This window comes from Schistocerca cancellata, chromosome 4 (assembly GCF_023864275.1).
Source record: "Schistocerca cancellata isolate TAMUIC-IGC-003103 chromosome 4, iqSchCanc2.1, whole genome shotgun sequence".
Classification (NCBI taxonomy): Eukaryota; Metazoa; Arthropoda; class Insecta; order Orthoptera; family Acrididae; genus Schistocerca; species Schistocerca cancellata.
Window position 1 is genome coordinate 873,506,986 of NC_064629.1, and position 18,366 is coordinate 873,525,351.

The 18,366-nt window shown below is 41.3% G+C and overlaps 1 protein-coding gene across 1 annotated transcript in view; it reads right to left on the reverse strand.

The window, feature by feature from the left end:
• Positions 1–3,292: 3,292 nt before the first annotated feature.
• Positions 3,293–18,366, reverse strand: part of LOC126185024 (LMBR1 domain-containing protein 2 homolog) — a 125,476-nt gene continuing 110,402 nt past the window's right edge. The window contains exons 10-11 of the mRNA XM_049927753.1: positions 16,176–16,289; positions 3,293–7,579 (exon numbers count right to left, since the gene is read on the reverse strand). Of these exons, the coding sequence (XP_049783710.1) occupies positions 7,287–7,579; positions 16,176–16,289 (407 nt within the window). The 3' untranslated portion in view covers positions 3,293–7,286. The remainder of the gene's footprint in view (positions 7,580–16,175; positions 16,290–18,366) is intronic.

Here is an 18,366-nt window from a genome sequence, read left to right on the forward strand (position 1 = left end):
GTTGTGTTGGTGATGGTGGTGGAGGGGGTGAGACCATTGGTAGTAAAAAAGAGGGGGCATCAGTTTTCAATTCTCCACCCAGCGACGGCCCTGATGGAGCTGATATGTTTGCTGTGAAAACCTAGGCTGTAGGGAAAGGATCATTAAATATGGAAAGGAGTAGCAGCTGTCAAAGTATAGGTACTGTTATTAGGAAGTTTGTCTCCTCTTCAGTTCTGTTCTGGAACCTCGCGGCAGTCAGACACTTACAACTGGAAAAAATGGGATAAGGCACTTCTTTACACTTTCAATGTAAAATTTGAATAGTTTTGATTGAGTGAACCTAAATCTATTTAAAATTTAGATCAACACCATGGCGGAACTGGCGGCTATGTGGTTCCAATATCCTCCTTGATCTCTATGTCTTTGGTTTTGTGTGTCTGTAATCTGTGGATTGCCAAAAAAGAAAATATTGGAATGGTGTAAAAGTAAGCAGCAGGTCTAATAGGGTAGAAGTTCACAGTGTAAAAGTTTATGATATCCAGAAACCATTTAGGAACTTTTACCCCTTAATCTGTACTTTGACATGTGTAGCCCCTCTAGCATATTTATGCATTTTTATTGATGTTTATTTACCTTAGAGAAATAAAATAAAATTTTCTTTTCTGTAGTTTTTCTTTCACTGGGTACTGTCATTTTAGCCAGATGACGAAGTGCAAGAATGGGCATGGTTACGGATCTGTCAGGGGCCAACTTTTACGAAACAGGAATTGATCACCTCTCCTACCGGGATAAATATTTTAACGCATTTGGTGATTACTTTTGAATGGAACCATTCCATAGTGGGTGTTTGGTTTTCATTTGACTGCCCCTTGTAAGACATAATTATAAAATAATTTAGTTCATGTGATATTTTAAAAAATAAAGAGTTCCTAATTTGTTTTTCCATGTATTTATTTGTACTCCTTTATATTTTATTCATCTAGGGTAAAAATATACAAAAAGTACACTTGATCCAGGTCGGCATACTCTTACCCCACAGCATAGGGTAAGAGTATGCAAAATCATTTTTTAGGAAAACTCTATTGCTCCTCCAAAAATAATTGAATGAGAATGAAACTTTTACACATTGTTACCAACATGTCAACTACATATTGCATATATAACTGATATAATATCGCTGCACATTTTTCTTTAAATATTTAGTAAAACCAAAAAACGAAATGTGTACTTTTACCCCCCACCCACCTACCATACCTCCTGAAGGTTGTACTGACAAGCAGTACCATCTCCTAATTTACATACAAAATCTGTTCATAAAATAATGAAAACATTTTTTGAAAGAATTTTCTTTATTTGGCTATATCAATGTTTTTCCCTTCAAAATAGAACCCAGAACACATCAGATAATATTCACACATTTCAGAGCTTTTTCTAGTCCTAGAAACACTTTCGAAATTCTGTCTTTGGGATAGGTGCTAGCTCTCTGTGATTGGTTTTTAATCTTATCTATGCTTCTGAAACAACAACAACTGCCGCTACTACTACTACTACTACTACTACTACTACTACTAAAAAAAGGTAAAGTCACATGGGGTCATTTCTAGCAAATAAAGAGGCTGGGCCATCATCACAGTATTGCCTTTGGCCAAAAATTCATGAAGAAGCAAAGAGTGGCAAGAACTTGGGGCGCACTATGCTGTTAAAATCAAAGAGTGGAGTGAGAATCATCTGAATGTTTGACTGTGTACGTCGAGCTTTTTTCATTCTTGACAATACAGAATGGTTCCAAGGTGACTACTGAGCTTTAGTTTTGATATCATATCCATAAACCAATGTTTCATCACCTGTAGACATATTTCACTGATTTGGTATCATTTCTTAATCCCATATCAATGTTTTTCCCTTCAAAATAGAACCCAGAACACATCAGATAATATTCACACATTTCAGAGCTTTTTCTAGTCCTAGAAACACTTGCGACTGTTTTTGTTTGAAATTCAACAACTTTGCAACAAATTTTGTTGTCACGTGTCTCATAAGCAAACCACCCAAAAAAATTTCTTGGCATGAGCCTACTGATACGTCAGCATCCTCAGTGATGTCTCTAATTACGAATTGGCAATAGTTCATTGTCTTCTCTCTCACTCTTTCCATAACTGCATTGGTTGGTTACATGCCATGGCATCCAGGGCACTCCTCGTCTTCAACATCTGCACGACCTCCTTCAAAATGCTTGTTCACTCGTAAACCCTTGTTTTACTCATAGCAGACTCACCAAAAAAATTATTTAGATTCTGATCAGAGCTGCTGGTGATAGCAGTCGCGTACATGTGATGTGCTTGCTTGTGTGAATGTGTTTTTGTTTTCTTTGCTGAAGGCAGCTTTGGCCAAAAACTATAACACGTAACAGGCTTTTCGTTGTGCCTGTCTGCATCTTAGCAGCTCATCTTTATGATGAGTAGCAGTACATCCTTTTTATCATGTTGTCAAAAGCATTACTTAACATTTACAAAAATTTGCTGCACTCAATTCTGTTCTTATACCAAAATATAATACAAATGTTCTCATCCATTTCTACAGAAAATATATAATCGCTGATACTAACAAGGCACATGTAACCTTTTTGACAGCTAACACCAGGCTAAATATCTGATATTCCTAATATTGTACAGATACTTTTAAGACTAATACAACACACCAAATTACCTTACGTTCACTTCTTGTTCAGTGTTATAGCTTCTCAGGGGATCTTACAAGGCATAGCTTCTCAGACGATCTTGCAAGGCCAGCTAGGCATGGTCTCAGGACTTTCCACTACTGAAAAACCATTAGTGGCGATTACGAATCAAATTTCGCACCTCCATTGCTTACTGTGAGTGATGCTAACCATTGTTCCAAGGGAGTATTAACATATCTATGGAATCATCGAACATTTCCCTGAAATGAATGGAAAAAAATTACATACAATTCAGGGAAGTGTTCAATGATTCTGTAGCTATGTTAGCACTTTCAAGACATAATGGTTAATATTGCTTACAAAAAGCATTGGAGAGGCCATGTGTGATTCATGATGATCACCAACAATTTATCTATGGTGGGAACAAATGACACCATGCCCAGTCTGCCTCGCAAGGTCCCCTGAGAAGCTACATAATAAAGCAAGAGGTGAAACTAAGATGCAAGTTGTGACTTTGCAAGAAGCAAATAACTTAAACTGTTGATCGAGAGGCTTGCACACTGCTAACAGCCACTTGTCACTTACATATTTAGTGGTCTTTTGGAAAATCAGTTAGAGGAAAAACAACTTAAATTTACTTTTAAAAATATTTTATTTTCCTGTGTGGATTAACAAGGAACATTATGTACATGCACTTGTTCATATAAAGTAGAGTAATTTTTTTGCCCTTCTTTCTTCCTTTGCGGTACTATACATGTGAACGTCACAATTATATACATGAAAAAAATTATCTACAGACCAAAATCATATTGTGACTTGTCTAACACTGTAATTTTGCATTCAGTCTTTATGATGTAGTACTTCTCGTTGTATTCTTTAGCCACATGCATTTTTGTGGTGTCTCATGAAAGAAATAACATCCCTTCCATGTTTTGTACTTAATATTATTTAGCATCTGCATGATGAGTTTGTAAAGGGAGCAGTAATGATGTGGTAATTTGCATGAAAATAGCCTGTAGTGTAATGAATGTATGTGTATTACAGACAGATGCTGATGATAAAAGCACATTTATATGAATGTTCTTTCGGATACATTCATGTAACTGATTCGCCTCGATGGACAATGAATCCACAATCTTCAGTGCAGTTGCACATTTCATTCGACCTCTGACACGAATCTAAAATTGGCAAGCATGGAGGACATTGACAGGGACTGTGGATAGGTGCAGCTAGATGGGAATGCGAGTTGGCTGGGGAGTCTGTCAAAACAGTTCACACATTTGGGATAAGCACTGTATCTGGATGGTGCAGTGATTAATGCAACTGCCTAACAAGCAGGAGATTCTGGATTTGAGTCCCAGTCTGGCACACATTTTCAATCATTGCTACTGATTCCACATGAAATCCTGAAGCAGCTTATATCAATAGTTCCTCCCTTTCATTTCCTTCCCCCACCTCCTCACATTAAATTTACATGATAAAAACATGTTTCTCTCCTCTCATGGCACAGGTGCATTGAAAGTGAGCCACACTAAGCAGGAGTATTTATGTCTTTGGCTACATTTTCCATGACGGTTCTGTTTTTATTTATTGCTACGAACTTACCTAGTAGAAAAGACTTGTTGTTGATGGCATCTAAGGACCAAAAGACCTTTTCTGTTTAAATCCTACTACCTAATGCACCTTTCAAACCTTTTCTGCACACACTGTTACTGGCAAAAATTGCTTATGTGAAGTGAGTTATCTCTCAATGTATTTCAGCTACCAATTATAATGTACATGATTGAATTACATTACTATGACCACTTCCTACATTTAATGAAGTAGTGTGCATCTTTAAAAGCATAAGAGTTGAGAGTTAGTGTGGCATTTATATACATTGTATCTTCCCTACATGTTTCCCATTGTTTTGCATATAAAAGGAGCTACCTAAGTTGCGAAGTGGGGTAATTTTCAACATTTTGGGCCAACAGTGATATATTTTTAAAGCAATGCAGTTTGCAAATTGTCACATACTTTTGCAGTGAAAATGTGATTGTTAATGGTCAAACAGCATCTCCATAAATATCTCATGTGGAAACTATGGTCAGGCACGGGCTGTCATTAGAATTATAGCAGAGTTTTTTTCCATGAATATATGTGAGAGATACACAAGAGTCTACCAATAAAGTACTCATTGTCTAAGTAATCAGAAGCTGCCAAATGCATGTCTAAATTGTAGTTCAGTGAACACTGCTGCTTATGTAACTTCAAAGCAAATAGTGGGCATTGTATTTCCACTAAGTGGTTCAGAGTCCACATCGTACCATTATAAATGGGTTTAACTCACTTCAAAGGCTAGAGTGAAGTAAGGGACTACCACCTCCAATAGGACCAAGCCCACTAAAGTAACGCACTGTTAACTGTAAATAGCTTTACCTTATTGGATTTTATTCCTTTTAACGAAATAACTAGTAGTTGGTGAAGTATTATCCTTTTTCATGAATTTCACATTTTACTTTGTCACACACCAATACTGGGAGTGATTTCACACCATTCTACCAAATTATGTATTCACACAGAAAGTACTTTTAACTAATTTAGTAATAAACTAGCAGACAATGTAAACCTATAAATACTGACTTTTCTCCATACAACATCTTGGGGTCTTCCAACAGAATTATGATAATTAAGAATGTCTGGTGGTTACTGGATGCAAACATGTACTCCTTTGCTCACAGAGTTCTAAAAGCTCAGACCTTACTGCATTCTTGAGAAATTGCCGTGGGCACGTTTTGGAACTCAGACTGCCAACAACCACCTTTAAGAGTCTTCCGCCAACTTTAATTTCCATATGAAATGCACATTGTGTTTGTTTTGAATATTAGGTGCTGTTTGTAATAATGCATATTGCAATTTGCAACAGCATGGGGATGCAGTTTCTTAATGATGTGAGTAGTCCAATTTCTTTTATGTGGAGGTAGGGTTTTTGCTAAGTGGACTCCAGGATTGACACAGTATATGAACAGAAATTATTCATAAACAGTACAACACATGGAATACACATGTACAACACATGGAGTACACTCACACTGACAACATTTAACCAACCATCACTCAGTGTGGGCAAAAAAAATTTGACAGCATTTATCATGGCTCACAAACAAATGGAAAAACAAAACATTAGTTATCTACTAAAGAATTATTATACAAATTAAATGAAAGGTCACAAGTTCTTTCATAACTTTTCCTGCAAAGCAAGGCAACATGTATATCCAAAACCTGTTATATCTTTCACAAAATGACAGTAAACAGGAACCACAACATTACTCTGACTAAAACAAAATAGCAGAAAATATTTGCATATAGGACACCACGCACACACTTCTTTCTCATCTGTGAATGAAGTGCCAAACATTCCACTACAACACATGAAGTGTGAAATGTCACTGGTGGCCAAGTCCACATGAACTGTTTAGCATACTATGATGTGATAATATGAGTGCTTGATAAAAAGTGATTCCTCTGAATCATTTGTGAAAATTCTTAAAGCTTTAAAAATGAAACAAACATTATTAAAATTCTACATGTTTATTCTTTATGTTTCTTTGGTGTCTAACTTAACTATGTGGGTACAGGAGAAACAGTGTGCTGTAATCGAGTTTTGAATTCAAAGTGTTCGTCCACACATGGATCACCCTATGTTTCGGCATGACAGTGCCAGATCACACACAATCAATGTGACATCTGCAACAACCTGATGCCTTTGATTCACTGTCATCCATCATTCTCCATAGAGTTCCAGCTTACACCCATCTGATTTTCACCTGTTTTTAAAACTTAAAGGATACCTTCGAGGCCTTCACTTTAATAGTGATGAAGTGCTGCAAGCAGAGGTGAGGTTGCGGCTCCAACAACAAAGTCAAGCATTCTCCAGTGGCGGTATAAACTAACTGGTCTCTCATTGGGAGAAATGTGGTCATTGCCAGGGTGACTATGCTGAGAAATAAATATGTAAACATGAAGAATAAAGGTGTAGAATATCAATAATATTTGTTTTACTAACAAAGCTTTAAGAGTTTTCATATAAAAAAAAAATTGGAGGCATTACTTTTCAGCGCACCCTCGTCCATTTAGACAGTAAAGTTAGCACAGAAATTACACAGTATGTCCATTAGAAAATATACAATCACTGACACAAAAAAGTTAACCACAATAAATGTCAGCAAATACAGGAATATGTAACATCTTTCATTACTGTCAGAATTAAATTATCACATTTTGTTGTGATTACAAAAAAAATTATAACTTATTCTGAACTGAGTATTCTGTTGACCAAAACTGAGTAGAAGTTCTCTGAGGCAAAATTTTTCAACCTATGATACTCGGTGTAAGACTACAAACCATGCTGAGATTGACTATAACAGTTTCATATGTGAATCAACACACAGTTAATGTGTGCTTTGCTTTACTTTGAATGTGAATATCACTTGCAATGATGACCGAAGTCACCTCTCACATTCTGTCAAACCTCCTTCAGAATCATAGTATCTACAAGTAGATAACAACAGATTGACAATATTTTTATACATAACATCTATCCTTTGTATAGTAAATAGTTCATTTCTTTTTATATCGGTAACAAACATTAAACATCATCAAATAATCCTCTTGGAGGAAGACCATGTCTATCTCTTGATGTCTGGTACCCAAAAGCAGGTTCGATAACACTTTCAGAGCCATTCTGATACAGTAACGTGTCATCAGTGTGTGTATGCACACTATTTTCATTTGATTCTAACTCAACATTGGTGTAATACTGATTACGTCCTTGGGTAAATCTTCTTGCTGGCACAGTCTCTACATAATCGACAGGTTCCACATCACGCAGAAGTACCGCACGAGCTGATTCTCCTGAATCTTCTCGATGAAGAGGTTGCACTGAAACAAAGAAATAAATAATTATGTATACTATTTATTTTGATAAAAGAAAGAGCTCCACATATGAATATCCCATGAACTGAAAGCTTCTCCTTGATTTTTTTTAGATACAACACATTTTTAACTTTCATAATGGCCGTGCTTTTTGCACAAAATATGCTAATTTAAGATATAGTACAAGGAGATTACAGCATTCTGTCAAGACCTGTCAGTTACGTTTATAGTTATCATTCTTCACAGTTATATAATAACTAACATCAATCTTTAAATTAACATCCTTTGTTTATGCATACCCATCTTGCTGATCAATGAACACCTAAGTTATTCAGTTTATGTAAATTATTGTACTGTTATTAACCTACAATATCCAACTGTTGGATCATTCTCTCAAATCAGTTTATTCAAAAGTATCTGCCAGCAGTACTGATTGATTGGGAGTTAACGGATTAAACAGTGATGTCATCAGTCCCTTGCTTAAGAGAGAGTTCATCTGGAGTAGTAACATCAGCCAAAAATTTGGTTGAATTATGAAAGTACGTAGGAGTGGTAAAACCAAGGCCTCAAAAGCAGTATATGCCAGAGATGAGAAATAATTTAAAGACAAACAAAAGGATATGGGTCAGACTGGAATGTAGGTCACAGCAGATGAGAGCTCTCCAAGGGCCCAAATGCGGCCAGACAAATTCCACCCACATCCGACCCCCGCCCTACCTGACTAAGGATGAAAGTTACAGAGTAAAGAATTACTTCTAGCTGGGAGATTCATGAAAGTGAGTAGGCTAAAAATGTAAAAGATATCAGCTTGACTGACAATTCAATAAGGAGAGAGAGACAATTAGGCCAGGAGGTGGGTGGGGCCAGGTGAGTGTAACCTGGGGCTCTGCATGTGATGGGGTCTCACCCCTGAATCGTTACAGTTGAAGTGTTAAAGACGGAAGCAGCACCCAAAATCAATCACAGTGCTATCCCTAAAACAAAAAGAGGGGCGTGGCAGAAAAAAGTGGGCAATTGCATCTAAAAGCAATTGAAACAGAGTAAAAGAGGGATGACCAAGACAATTGGCTAAGGAGGTAGTGTCGAGTGTCCTCCAGACCCAGCATGTGGCAGGAGAAACCATAATCCCAACTGCCCTGCCCCTAGCCTGAACATACATTTAAAAACGTTATATCCAAAAATAAAAGCCACTTTCATGATGAAAATTGAGAATAAGTTCAACTGTATGTGAGTCATCCATCAATAATAGAGGCAAAGAATCCATAAGACTGCTCCACATGGAGAGCCACAAGGAGGGGGCATTCCACCTAGATGTGAGCTATTATCTGTAAGGCTCTGCAACCACACTATAGGGCTGGCTCATTACATAAAATAAAATTATGGGTTAATCTGGCATGACCAATGTGGAGTCAATAGTGAATGGTGGATCCATTCTCAGAGGGAGGAAGGAGTGCATTACAGCAGTAGTCTCCTAGATAATGTGGAGTTTATTAGAAGTGGCAATAGACCACCAGATGTTCCATTTCTGAGTGAGGAGAGGTCTTATTTCTACCTGCAAATCTGCAATTGGGATGTCATAGCGAATGTTGGATGAGTAATCGCTTATGTAGCCAAACAGTTAGCCAGCTCATTCGTAGGGATACCCAGATGACTTGGGACCCAGAGAACGACAACTGAGAAGGCAGCACAACTAAGGTAATCTATATCTATCTACATCTACATCATACTCCACGAGCCACCTAATGGTGTGTGGCAGAGGATACTTCTGGTACCACTAACTGATTCCCTCTTCCCTGTTCCACTCGCAAATGGCACATGGGAAGAATGAATGTTATCAGCTATAATTTCTTGAATTTTCTTATTGTGGTCATTTTGTAAGATGTATTTGGGAAGAAGTAATATGTTGTCCAACTCTTCTCAGAAAGTTCTCACTCAAAATTTCAGTAGTAAACCTCTCTCAGATACGCAACACTTCTCTTTTAACACCTGCCACTAGTGCTCCTCTCTCTCTCTCTCTCTCTCTCTCTCTCTCTCTCTCTCTCTCTCTCTCTCTCTCTCTCTCTCTCTCTCCCACCCCCCTCCCTCTTATCAGTCCTAGAGAGTTATGAATAGCACATACACTTTTTTGTACTCGGTAATTATCATTCTAATAGGTCCATAGTGAGGAGATTTTCCAGGATGTAGACCATGTTAGAAAACAAAACTACACAATAAATATTTACAAAGGAAAATAGACTAATGTACCTCACACAGATCTAAAGTGAAATGGTCCTCAAGGATGTGGAATAAGACAAGAAATCTTAAACATATTTTCATTTAACTGATAACATTAACTTCGTCAAAAAACATACAAATCTTCAAACACTGAGGCTGTATGTAGCCATACATCCCCAAATTAAAAAATTGTTTTATGAAATTTGTTTACATTGGTCACATTACTGCACTGAATTTGTACAGAAGTTAGATTGTACTAATGCTTGGATTATTTGATGTTATTAGTAACCTGTACAAATCAGTTGGGTCTACTTAGAAATCCATCAATGGAGTAGGACGAGTTGGCCATCAATGAATCATCTAGGCTCCTCTTCGACTGAACTTCGTTAGTAGTTAAACTTTTTATGGCTGCTGACAAGTTATTGAAAATGTGTGTTCCTGAATAATGGATGCCCTGCTGGGCCAAAGTAACTAACTTTAAATCCTTGTGGAGATTATCATCATTTCTAGTATTTATTTAATGAGCTGACCAGTTGGTTTCAAACACAGATTTTTAATCGCAAATTTCATCAAGGAATTAATATAATGGAAGGGGTGAGGGGTGGGGGTTGGGGGGTGACGGATGGGGGGAGTGTGGGGTGGAGGGTGAGTGGGAGGAGGAGGGGTGGGAGGGTGAGGGGGTGAGGGTGAGGGTGAGGAGGGAGGGTGAGGGTGAGGTGGGGGGGTGAGGGTGAGGTGGGGGGTGAGGATGTGGCGGGGCAGCGAGGGTGAGGTGGGAGGGTGAGGTGGGAGGGTGAGGTGGGAGGGTGAGGGTGAGGTGGGAGGGTGAGGGTGAGGTGGGAGGGTGAGGGGAGGGTGAGGTGGGAGGGTGAGGGTGAGGTGGGAGGGTGAGGGTGAGGTGGGAGTGAGGGGAGGGTGAGGGGGGAGAGGGGGGGTGAGGGGGAGAGGGGGAGAGGGGGGGTGAGGGTGAGGCGTGAGAGTGAGGGTGAGGCGGGAGGGTGAGGGTGGAGGGTGAGGCGGGAGGGTGAGGGTGGAGGGTGAGGTGGGAGGGTGAGGGTGGAGAGTGAGGGTGGAGAGTGAGGGTGGAGGGTGAGGGTGGAGGGTGAGGGTAGAGGGTGAGGGTAGAGGGTGAGGGTAGAGGGTGAGGGTAGAGGGTGAGGGGTGAGGGTGAGGGTGGAGGGTGAGGGTGGAGGGTGAGGTGGGAGGGTGAGGTGGGAGGGTGAGGTGGGAGGGTGAGGTGGGAGGGTGAGGTGGGAGGGTGAGGCGGGAGGGTGAGGCGGGAGGGTGAGGCGGGAGGGTGAGGGTGGAGGGTGAGGCGGGAGGGTGAGGGTGGAGGGTGAGGGTGGAGGGTGAGGGTGGAGGGTGAGGGTGGAGGGTGAGGGTGGAGGATGAGGGTGGAGGGTGAGGGTGGAGGGTGAGGTGGGAGGGTGAGGGTGGAGGGTGAGGTGGGAGGGTGAGGTGGGAGGGTGAGGTGGGAGGGTGAGGGTGGAGGGTGAGGTGGGAGGGTGAGGGTGGAGAGTGAGGGTAGAGGGTGAGGGTGAGGGTGGAGGGTGAGGGTGGAGGGTGAGGGTGGAGGGTGAGGGTAGAGGGTGAGGGTAGAGGGTGAGGGTGGAGGGTGAGGGTGGAGGGTGAGGGTGGAGGGTGAGGGTGGAGGGTGAGGGTGGAGGGTGAGGCAGGAGGGTGAGGCGGGAGGGTGAGGTGGGAGGGTGAGGGTGAGGTGGGAGGGTGAGGGTGAGGTGGGAGGGTGAGGGGAGGGTGAGGGGAGGGTGAGGGGGGGTGAGGGGGAGAGGGGGGGTGAGGGTGAGGCGTGAGAGTGAGGGTGAGGCGGGAGGGTGAGGGTGGAGGGGTGAGGCGGGAGGGTGAGGTGGGAGGGTGAGGGTGGAGGGTGAGGTGGGAGAGTGAGGGTGGAGAGTGAGGGTAGAGGGTGAGGGTGGAGGGTGAGGGTGGAGGGTGAGGGTGGAGGGTGAGGGTAGAGGGTGAGGGTAGAGGGTGAGGGTGGAGGGTGAGGGTGGAGGGTGAGGCGGGAGGGTGAGGTGGGAGGGTGAGGTGGGAGGGTGAGGTGGGAGGGTGAGGCGGGAGAGTGAGGTGGGAGGGTGAGGCGGGAGAGTGAGGGTGGAGGGTGAGGGTGGAGGGTGAGGCGGGAGGGTGAGGGTGGAGGGTGAGGGTGAGGGTGGAGGGTGAGGGTGGAGGGTGAGGCGGGGGGGTGAGGGTGGAGGGTGAGGGTGGAGGGTGAGGGTGGAGGGTGAGGGTGAGGGTGGAGGGTGGAGGGTGAGGGTGGAGGGTGAGGTGGGAGGGTGAGGTGGGAGGGTGAGGTGGGAGGGTGAGGTGGGAGGGTGAGGTGGGAGGGTGAGGTGGGAGGGTGAGGTGGGAGGGTGAGGGTGGAGGGTGAGGTGGGAGGGTGAGGTGGGAGGGTGAGGGGGGAGAGTGAGGGTGAGGGTGAGGCAGGAGGGTGAGGGTGAGGGTGAGGCAGGAGGGTGAGGGGGGAGAGTGAAGGTGAGGGTGAGGGGGGAGAGTGAAGGTGAGGGTGAGGGGGGAGAGTGAGGTTGAGGGGGGAGAGTGAGGGTGAGGGGGGGAGAGTGAGGGTGAGGGGGGAGAGTGAGGGTGAGGGGGGAGAGTGAGGGTGAGGGGGGAGAGTGAGGGTGAGGGGGGAGAGTGAGGATGAGGGGGGAGAGTGAGGATGAGGGGGGAGAGTGAGGATGAGGGGGGAAAGTGAAGGTGAGGGGTGAGGGTGAGGGGGGAGAGTGAGGGGGGAGTGTGAGGGGGGAGTGTGAGGGGGGAGGGTGAGGGGGGAGGGTGAGGGGGGAGGGTGAGGGGGGAGGGTGAGGGGGAGGGTGAGGGGGGACAGGGAGGGGGGACAGGGAGGGGGGACAGGGAGGGGGGACAGGGAGGGGGGACGGGGAGGGGGGACTGGGAGGGGGTGAGGGGGAGGGGGGTGCGGACCAGGGTGAGGGAGGGGGAGGGAGGAGGGGGAGGGAGGAGGGGGAGGGGGTTGAGGGAGGCGAATGGTAGGAGGGGTGGAGGGGGAGGAGGAGGGGGAGGGGGTTGAGGGAGGTGAAGGGTAGGAGGGGTGGAGGGGAGGAGGAGGAGGAGGAGGAGGAGGAGGAGGAGGAGGAGGCAGTCAAGTAGAACCCACCATGCCATTTCAAGGGATTATGAGACCACAGTGAGTAGTCCACAGCAGTAAACAAGACAGGCTGCCTTCTCAGGGGAAACAACAACATCGACACCTGAATCAGAGGCAGGTGTGTGCAGACTGCCAAATTTCAACCTTTCACTTGCATGAGATGTCAACTTAGCACCATCACCATAATGAGAAACGCGGTGAGTGGATCACAACATAATACTGAAATGAGGTCTACAGCTGTGAAAAAGGCTGAAAAACCACCTAATCTGAATATGAAAGGTAGTGAGGTCCCCACACAGCATAATGTCTTACCTGACTCATTTAAGTTAATCTCAAGAGCTTTTGATGGAAATAAAGATGAACTTAGAGAATTTTTAGACAGCTGTGGACATCCAGCACTTGAACTAATGCCAAGTCATAGTTATAGTGTGCTATTAAAATTTTTTTAAAACATCGATTGTGGGGTGCAGCTCAAAGTAAACTACTCGTATGCAATTTGACAACAACTTGGACAGATGTTGAAAGGAATTTTAGTGGAGAACTATCAGTCAAAACAGACTCTAGATTACCATGCATGCTCATTATTCGCTTGTAGACAGAGAAGGGTTGAAAGTATGGCTGAAAGGGCAAGTTGTGTTGACACATTTGCTACACCAATTGTGAGAAGCCCTCCAGGAAGTGATGAGGGCATCAGATGTTCCTGGTAGCCATGCTCTAGTTGGGAAGCTGGCACAATCAGTGTTTATACAGAGCATTAAGACTGATCTGAGAGAGGGAGGAGAGGATGTCACGTTAGCACAAGCAGTAGATCTAGCATTAACACAAGAAGTATCAATCACATCTTATAAAGAAAGGTTCAGTGAATCCAGTTGCCAGAGAGACTACTGTTTTATGTATAAGAGAGAAAGCCATCATTCGAGGGATTGCACTATGGGGAAACATGTCAGGAAAACTGATGCCATGCAGCTGAGTTGTAATGTAGCATAAAAATGGGCACCCCATCCTCACCATCACCAAGAAGGATAGAGGAAACACTATGCAGAGGTCATCACAGGGAAACTGGAAGCCTGTGACTGAAAATGTGTCATCGATGCAATCTTCAAGGTTATCCAGGACTGGGTGATCAGGCATGACTTGTGATATGCTATGTTTGTAAAGAAATAGGACACACATCCTAACAGTGACATGCTGATGCTAGACTAGCGAGTATGACGACTCAGAAACCAGGAAATGAAAGAATGCCATGAGTATACAGTACACCAACACAGTAAAGTTATACTCAGTAGACTGTAAGGACAGGAATAATTTTGTAAATATAAGATGCACCCAGGGAAGTGCTGGAACATCAAGTTTCATAGCAGACAGTGCTGCTCAGGTTAGCATAATAAAGGAATCAGCATTGAATGATACTGTGGCCAGTAATGCCAATGAAAGAATAAAACTTAGAGAGATCATGATGAAAGTAAGAGAGAAGCACGATGGAGCCACAACATTAACGCTGAGGATACATTGTGTGTGTGTGTGTGTGTGTGTGTGTGTGTGTGTGGGTGTGGGAGGGAGGGTGAGTGCACAGGGGAGGGGGGAAGTAACGCAAGTTTCATGTAATGAAGGTAGAGTTAGATGTCCCATATGAAGGAATTTCAGGCAGACTTATGCAAGAGGTGAGTCTTAGCACAGAGAATAATTTGTAATTAGGGAATACTGTGGATATTAATAAGTGACCAAGAAGCAAACTTCCTAAGTGACTTAAAATGATGCATTGAACACTAACAGAATATCTATGCCTTTATGTGAGAATGAAGCAAGAAAACTGGCATAAATGGATGCATTTTACCACTTTCGTTTATAACACCAAACTACATTCATCAACTGGGTTCACTCCATTTGAATTATTTTTCAGGAGAATATGCAACAGTTTTTGTATCCTACGGTGCAATATGGCCTAAGTACAATACAACTACAATGATTATGTAACAGAAATAAAGGAAAGGATACATCAGATGTATCATATGGCATGGAGTTTTAATAAGTAATATAAGATGTATAAGGACTATTATGGTCAAACTCAAAACCAAAAGGAATTCAAGGAAGGAGACAAGGTATTATTAAAAGAGGAAAATGTGAAAACAGGATGGTCAGTACAGTTAGAAAGCCCATGGAGAGGACATTTTCATGTTGTAATGACTAATGGACCAAATGTAGAAGGCCAATTAACAAATAAGATATTCATAACAGTACACGCAAACAGATTAAAGAAGTTTATTTAACTTTAGTCACAAGAGGTTGTGGTAAAACCAAGTTCATTTGCTCTGAAATATAAAGGGAAAGAACAGGTTAAATTTGATCTTAAAACTAAAGGTGATTTTATCAACAGGAATTCAAAAGGTATAGGTGAGGGAGACATTGTGATTGGCCCTTGCGGGCAGACCAACACTCTGGTCACTTTGTATCGATTAACCTAATTGTGGAAACAGTATCGAACAGCAAGAGAGGACACAAGGAAGATATCAATGGAAATGGAAACGTTAGGAGTTTAGGAATTCAGAGATTAAAGCAGGAGGAATAGGGCAGCATATGCACACACCAATTAGAAAATAAGTTAGGGTTACAAAAAAGAGCAGCAGAGACAGAGATCCAAACAGGAAACAGGCATTTCTGTTTGTGTGTTAATGATCACCACCACACTCATAAGTAAAGGAGTGATGTTTGGACATCTTAGATGCACCATTGAGTGCAGAAAGTGGAGAGAAGGGAAGTTATGACCATGTGCATGTGAACTGTGATCCAGCCCATGGAAAAATTTTGTAAGAAGTCTCCTATTATTTCATTAAAATCATCTAATTGTATCAAGCCCTGTTACAGTGCAGTTTGTATTGTGATATTGATAATCATCAATAGATACATTTTTATATGCAAAACAAAATGAAGAGATGTAAGCTCTGGAAGCACATGAACTTAGCTGTCTGCATAAAAGTGGGACTGTCTGCACTTACTATTCAACTGACAACTGTTTTTTTCAGTGAACAAACTGATGGCATATGAGTACAATCGGAGCACTGGGTGTATTTGAGTATCTTCCAGTTAAATCTACACACAGTGCCCTCCTCCAGTTAACTGTGAGTGTTCACCAAGAGGTGAACTCTCTTGTTTTGTATATTTCCAGTGAAGTTGGAGCTATTACATCCTGTGATTTATTTGTACATAATTTTTGTTTAATAAAATCAGTGTTGTTGAAGAAGTGATTTACAACAATTACAATCTCACCTCTCTCATCAGCAGCTTCTCGAGATGACCTGTATCGGGTACTGTCTTGCAGCCTTTCTTCGTAAGCTTTACGACGATTTACTGAGTCTTCGACTCTTTGACGTCTTCTCATTTCTATCACAATAAAAACAAGACAATACATTTAAGATTCTCTTGCAATAAAAACACATAACAGATATTTTATACTAAAGGTAAAGCTGCCCTCAATCTGAAGACTGATTTTTAAAACTGTACTGTTTTAATATGCATGGTCCTATTGGGGTGATAAGCCTTTACCTTCCCCCAACATTCCAGCTGAGTTACCCAGGCAGTTATAGTGGGATGTGGACTCCAAACATGGTAATATCCAGAATTTTTCACATACACAAATAACTGTGAGGGTTGAAAAACCAATAAGGGACCAACTCTTACCTACTAAGCTACAAAGACAAACTAAAAACACAGTGGGTATATAATAGTAGGTGCCTACATTTTCCTGTGAAATACAATTACAATGTGAAATGCTACCTAAATCAGTCTTCTTTTCTTCTGCAGACTGCTAAAACATAGAGGCTACATTTTATAGATATAAACTGATGAAAATACATGTTCACAAAGTATCTTAAACCAGTTATATGTATTATATGCTGGTATCTGGAACTCTCATAACAAATTAATTAATTCACTTCAATTTATGTTAACTTCTGCTTTTAAGAAATTCTGCAAATTTAAACTGCATGTTTTAACCATCATAAACTAGTTTATGGTCAGCTTAGTGGCTAACATGAACTGCAATGGAAAGCACTATACAATAAAAAATTATTGAGGAAAAATTAAGTAGTAAGTGTGTATTATTTACAAATTCTAATATAGTTTCTCCTGTTTGTGAATTATAAGCCTGCATGAAACGGGGAGGCAAAGCAAAAAGAAAGTAAAAATTATTCCTATCAAGAAGGAAAGAAAATGAGGATTCACTGTCCCGCTGATGATATCATTAAAAATGGGACACAAGTTTGGATAGAGGAAAGATAGAGAGGGAAATTGGGCATGTCCTTTGAAAAACACCCATTTCAGCATTTGTCTTATCTGATTTTGGGAAACCACTGCAAATTTTTACCAGGACAATTGGACTCAACTCTGAATCATGCTCAGTCCCTCAGTTCCAAGGTGAGGCCAGTCTACTTACCACTGTGCCATTTCACTCACAAGGGAACGTTCTGAAGCGTAAATAAATGATTTTGATGAAACTTGGTGGGTGTGTAGACAATATAATGTAATATGTATTTTTTTTCTTGAGCCCAATTTCACTTTTAAGCGGTGAAACACGCCCCAAAAGGTAAATTGGCATATTTGGTTTTGAGGCAATATCTTCAAAATGATGATATATAAACTATTGTTTCATATAGAAGTTGATATGTAATTAATGTCCTTGAAAAATGTATACTCAACATTTGTAATAATTTGAAATTTTGCAAACTACCCAACTATCAATTAATTAATTTTAAAAATTGAAATTCTTGTTACAACATAAATTAAGGAAGCTTTCAAGCCACATGCATCCCTGTGTAACAAAGCTGGTTTCTGAAATACCATTTTCAGAAAATAAGCTGCACACAAAGTGCTGTCAGAGTATTTTTAACATACCCAATTAAAATATCTTAACACTCACATTATTATTCTAATTATTTGTTTTAATTGTATTTATTTCATGTACTAATTGTTATTTTATATTTTACATTCATACTTTTTTTTTTTTTGCTGTTTCACATAAGTGTATTCTGTCAAATAATAAGTAACTCATTATTATGATACAAAATCATTACAATAATAATAATAATAATAATAATAATAATAATAATAATAATAATAATAATCTGTACAGAAATGCTTTGACAGAATGTTTTTTTATACCATGCAATTTCTTCAAATAATATACAAGATGGAGAACACATTATAACACAAAATTCAGCAGTATTTAAAACTGTTGCAGGTGATCCTCTAAATATCCTGATTTGTATCAGGCATATTTCAGTACACTGGTAAGCTTTGGCAAAGATAATTGATTATGTACTAGTGGCTGCAGCTTGATTATATTGTTTCTCAAGTGAACATTGACATCATAATTATTCAACAGAACTATATCTGAAAATCTTCTCACCATTTGTACCTGTGGCGAGCACTTTGGGATCACCAGGTGAATAAGTTCCTTATG